This window comes from Triticum dicoccoides, chromosome 5A (genome assembly GCF_002162155.2).
Source record: "Triticum dicoccoides isolate Atlit2015 ecotype Zavitan chromosome 5A, WEW_v2.0, whole genome shotgun sequence".
In the NCBI taxonomy this organism is placed as follows: Eukaryota; Viridiplantae; Streptophyta; class Magnoliopsida; order Poales; family Poaceae; genus Triticum; species Triticum dicoccoides.
Window position 1 is genome coordinate 656644221 of NC_041388.1, and position 4822 is coordinate 656649042.

A 4822-nucleotide genomic window follows, 5' to 3' on the forward strand; every position below is an offset into this window, starting at 1 on the left:
CGGGTAAATCCAGATCGGTGGACGGCGGTGACGAGCTCTCGTCCTCTTCCGTTGAGGGACCTCCGGCCTAGCGCAGGGTGCGGCCCTAGATGGCATTGCGTTTGGCGGAGATCGGAATCGGGACGGCGGTTCCGGGACTTTTTGGTGGTGGCTTCGCTGCTGCGAGGGCTGGCCAGCGGCTACCTATGGATCTAAGCAGCGGCGGCCGAGGCGACATGTACAACGGTGGTTGAAGAATCAAAACGGAGATGTCATCCATGGCTGCGGCGGTCACTTGTAGTTCAACTCTTCCCTGATTTGAAACAGAACACTACAAATCAGGATAGTGTGTGGCCATGGGTGTAGTTCGACAACTGAAGGGATTCATTTTCCCAAGCTTGTCATCGGCTAATGGAAAGGACGGCATGGGCCTGCGGGAGGGGCCCTTGACATGGGTTTCGGCAGTGCTTGGCAGTCACGTCGTCGCCTGTCAGCAAGCTCATATGAGCACAGCTTTGGTCGCGTTGATCAACCGTGCGCGTAAGCAATGGTTGGGAAGCCCAACAATCAGGCTGAAGACATTATGAGATGTCATGTTCCATTGTCCTCGTGCACGAGATGCATATTCGTTGCCAAGTGGTCTGGGCGGCATTATCAAAGACAAAAGGAATGAAGGTGGTGGTCAAACGGATGCGACAAAACATCATGCCTGCATTTTGAGGTGCTAATTCAGTACCAGGACTTGAGTTTCAGGGTGAAAACCCTTGGTGTGACCTTCGTTGGTCATACCTGGCAATAACGGTGTTTCGACATCGTTACCTTGTTAAAGGCATTGCATGTAATTTTGCCTAGTTCTACTCGCAGGGTGAAAACTCAGGATTTAGTCTTTGATTGAATCCGAAAACGGTGACACTTGTGTGTCCTTATCTTTCTAAAGACGTTGCTTTTGGAGAACCTTCTCGCAGCCTGTGTGTTGTCACGGAAGTGGTTGATGTTACTGTTGGTTACTGCATGCCTTAGATCTTAGTTTTTTTTTTCTTCATTTGTTCTTGTTTTATTTTTTGGCTACAAAGATATTTTGCAAACTAATTATTCAAACTATATGGATGGGTACAAAGAGAGCAATTAAAAGTGGCACACTCATCAAACAAACTAATTATTCAAACTATATACAGTCCATTCTACGTAGTGGACTATATATAGAGACACAAACACAACGTGTAAGTAAGTTAAAAGCAATCTCTGATGGATTACATCGTAAGTTAAAAGCAATCTCCGATAGATTACATCATCCTCGTATATCCTCCTGTAGGATTGGTGTCCGTGATAAAGTGGTACAGATATTTTGCAAATGCTTGTACACGTCCAACAGGAGGATGCGCGCCTGTGTACGTGATGACAGGATCATCGCTGTCTAGGCGCTGAGGGTACTACTTGTTTGTCTTAAAAGTGGCAATATATCAAACAAGTTGTTGCATATTTTTGCTAGGATTATTGTTTGTCTTGTAAGCTTGTTTTGCTGTGTAGCTACTTGCTGACGGGCCATATTGAACTGCCATTGCTTTGTCTGTGCTCTGCAAAAAGTTTTTTCCTTTGTAACTTCAAAAGCATAGTAATTATGATCATTGACGGAAATATTATAATCTGCACAGATACATTCTAAAGCCATTTCAGCCGCCTTTTTTTTTTACTCCATCTTCTGTATTTGCTGGTTCTCCTTCGCATGTTATGGAGGAGTCTCTGAAACTATCCTTTTGAAAATCTTCTAAAGCCATTTCAGCTGCTCTTTCTTTTGCTTCTTGTTAATCTTCTGTTTAGTCCACAGCTTACCACTTTTATTCCTAACCCACTGACTTGGAAAATCAAGGTATGTTAAAGACCTACTAGACACATGCTTTTGGTGGCAGCAAACCATTCAGTAAGCATAGTTTTAGCAGCCGAAGGATCATCCAAAACATTTCCTAGGTTATCAGTCTCGGCAAATATGACCCTGTTCATATTAGGTATATGCACAACCAATCTCTCGACGGAAGGTTGACGACCATGAATATTATATGCAAACAGTATCCAAAAAGCCTCACAAGCAGAAAGATACCTAGCCATATGTTCAACAATTATAACAATACTACAACAAGTTACATAAATTTAACTAAATCTATCTGCGAACGTACATTTGATGTACTGGTCAATCTCGTTTCTGCCAGTAGGAGAAGGCACAGTAAAAACACTGCTAGGTTTATCTTGAGCGTAGAAACGCATATGAACCACATCATGACCCTTTGTAAGATATTTAAACAGGTATTTCAATAAATTTGTCCTGTTACACCACTCCACATTTATGTGGGCGTCAAACCTCTTCAACAATTTCATGTTGTATGGAACAACCCATTGATTTCCCAAATAAAGTAAGTCTTTCTGTCTGAGCACATAAAGCCCGTTATCAGAACGACGGTAAACCGGATAGCCAACACGATCAACCATTGTATCATCACTAAATGGCTTTGGAAAGCACTTGGAACAACAATCATTCTTCATGCAAGAACACTTATTATTGTACACCCATTGCATCAGATATGCCCCGATAAGATTCAGAATGAAGTTTATCTTGTTTATGGAAATGGTACTCCAACCGATCAGCCTCTACACAAGAATATGCATTAACGGCAATCTGCTAGCTCAAACAACTGCAACTTGTATAAGGATTAATTTCACCTTCACGATAGTGAGCATAGTATTTGTAGTACTCCAACATAGTAATTTGACCACGGGTGACATCCCCATCCTCCAAATCACGGTCAACATTGTCGCTATCCAAGTGTCCACAGCTAACACAGTTGCATTGGGAAACAATCAAATGTTCATTACCATCAACATATCTAATACCACGATGATAACTCTTATCACAATATGGAAATAGTATAGGATATTGCAAAGCAATAAGATTGCAATTCAGTGAAGATACATGCTTCAATGAACCAGGACGTGTTTCTGCAACCACATCAAAATTTCTACATTCAGGCGTCAAGTCACCAACAATGAGCGTGGCAACCTCAGAAGCAGTAGGACCAGAAAAACGCGTACCATGAGCACCACCGCCATCACCAAAAAAACGAATGGACACCTTAGAAACACCAGGGGTGCAGACTCTATCGAGCAATTCTGAACGTGTCCACCAAACGGTGATGTGTATTTGGCATATTTATCAGGGCGGCGACAATTTCAGGATAAAAAAAGCCCCACATTTCCGGCAGCAAATCCGGTCCACCATAATACGAACGCCCCCTAAAAGTAGCTGCAAAACAGAACACCGAGTCAGCAACACAAATGGAAAGCAGCACGGACACATAAACCATAAATTATATATACTCACCCTTAAGCAGTTGGATGTAATCTTTAGAAAACGGAGGTTGCATCCCACGTACTGGAAATAGAAAGAAAAAACATAAGACCACATGCATCAGCGTCCGGAGAAGAATAAGAACAACGACAAAAAAAACACCTCTTTTCCGGCCCGACCAGTACGATCACACCAAAGTCCGCTTACGGCGAGCACACACAACACGAGAGTGCTCTGTAACAGGAGTAGGCATCACTCAAATGAAAAACACGTACGCAAATTAGAACCAATCCTAAAAGAACACCACAAAACCCAAGAGAAGCACATGCATATTTAGAAAATTGGACTTACCAAGAGAAGTAGGCCGACCAAAGGTACCGGCGGCACATAAGGGCACCACTCTTGGACGGCAACGGAAAGTCGTAGCACCAACCAAAGAGCCATAAAGATGAACCCCAGCAGGAAAACCAGAAACACAAATACTCGATCCGTCAACCACTTCGACAGGCGAAGTGTCTGCAAGCAACCATTAGATGGACCACATTAGATCCTACCAATAAGCACAACACCAAACGGCTAGATGGAACAACACCACAGGCGTGAAATAAGTAAACTAAGCAAGAAAGAAATAAATAAATAACAAGTAGGTCGCACGCTGGCCGGCCAAACAGCCGGGACAGACCCAGCGACCGCTGAAGAAGAGCCCGCACTAACGGCAGACAAACCAACAAGAAGAAACACAGCAAAGCAGCCAGAGGCACATATACAGGCACTCCCATGCACGCAGCAAGAATCGAGAGCACTCACCAATGGTACAATCCACAGGCCGCTTCCCTAATGATATCTCCCGACGGCGACTATTAACGTCCACATTAACATCTCGCCGCGAATCTAATCGGTGCACACCTACAGCATGAAGTAACCAATCAAGAAGACGGCAATCTAGACGAAGTAGCACAAAATCTGTATAGAGAGAACTGCAACGACAAAAAGGCAAAAAAGCTCACCAGTCCGGGAAGAACGAAACGGCCGGTGAGCCCCGGACCGGACACGGCATCCCGAATCAGCCAGCCGGCCACGCGCACCAGCGTTTGCCGGCGACGGAAAATCCGGCGAAGAAAGACGGCCAGCAGCACGGCGGACACGGGCAATAACAGCGGCTCGAATACCAGGAGAGCGGCCCCGACGACGGCAGCCGGACCGAGCAGCAGCGGAAGTAACCATCATCGGAGAAACCGCACAGCTGATTAGAGAAGGAAAAGCGCAGGCAAGAGCACACGGAATGAGCGAGGGAGGGAGGGAAAGACCAGTATGTATAGGGAGCACCAGAAGGGAAGAAACCAAATTGAAAACGTCCAGGCAAACCGGCGAGAAAGGCCTAGAAAAATCTACCGAAGCCGGCAACCGCCGTCGATAGGAATCGAGAAAATGCAAGCGGCAACCGACAACAGATCAGCATACGTGGCAGGGAAACAAAAAGGGCAAACAGCGGCGCATGCAGAACTG

The 4822-nt window shown here is 45.1% G+C and overlaps 1 protein-coding gene across 3 annotated transcripts; it reads right to left on the reverse strand.

Moving 5' to 3' along the window:
* Positions 1-2440: 2440 nt before the first annotated feature.
* Positions 2441-4598, reverse strand: LOC119303809. Of its 3 annotated transcripts, none has more exons than XR_005148000.1 (6): positions 4324-4598; positions 4124-4222; positions 3668-3832; positions 3350-3400; positions 3061-3271; positions 2441-2967 (listed from the first exon to the last, which is right to left on the reverse strand). XR_005148000.1 is itself a non-coding variant. In XM_037580959.1 (5 exons), exons 1-5 carry the CDS (start codon positions 4541-4543, stop codon positions 3126-3128), a joined length of 681 nt encoding a protein of 226 aa, XP_037436856.1. In that variant the 5' UTR covers positions 4544-4598; the 3' UTR covers positions 2441-3125. The 3 variants fall into 3 exon arrangements, 1 of the variants encoding a protein (XP_037436856.1); XR_005148001.1 differs by adding an exon at positions 3479-3550 and having other exon boundaries at positions 2441-3271; XM_037580959.1 differs by having other exon boundaries at positions 2441-3271.
* Between the last annotated feature and the right edge of the window lie 224 nt (positions 4599-4822).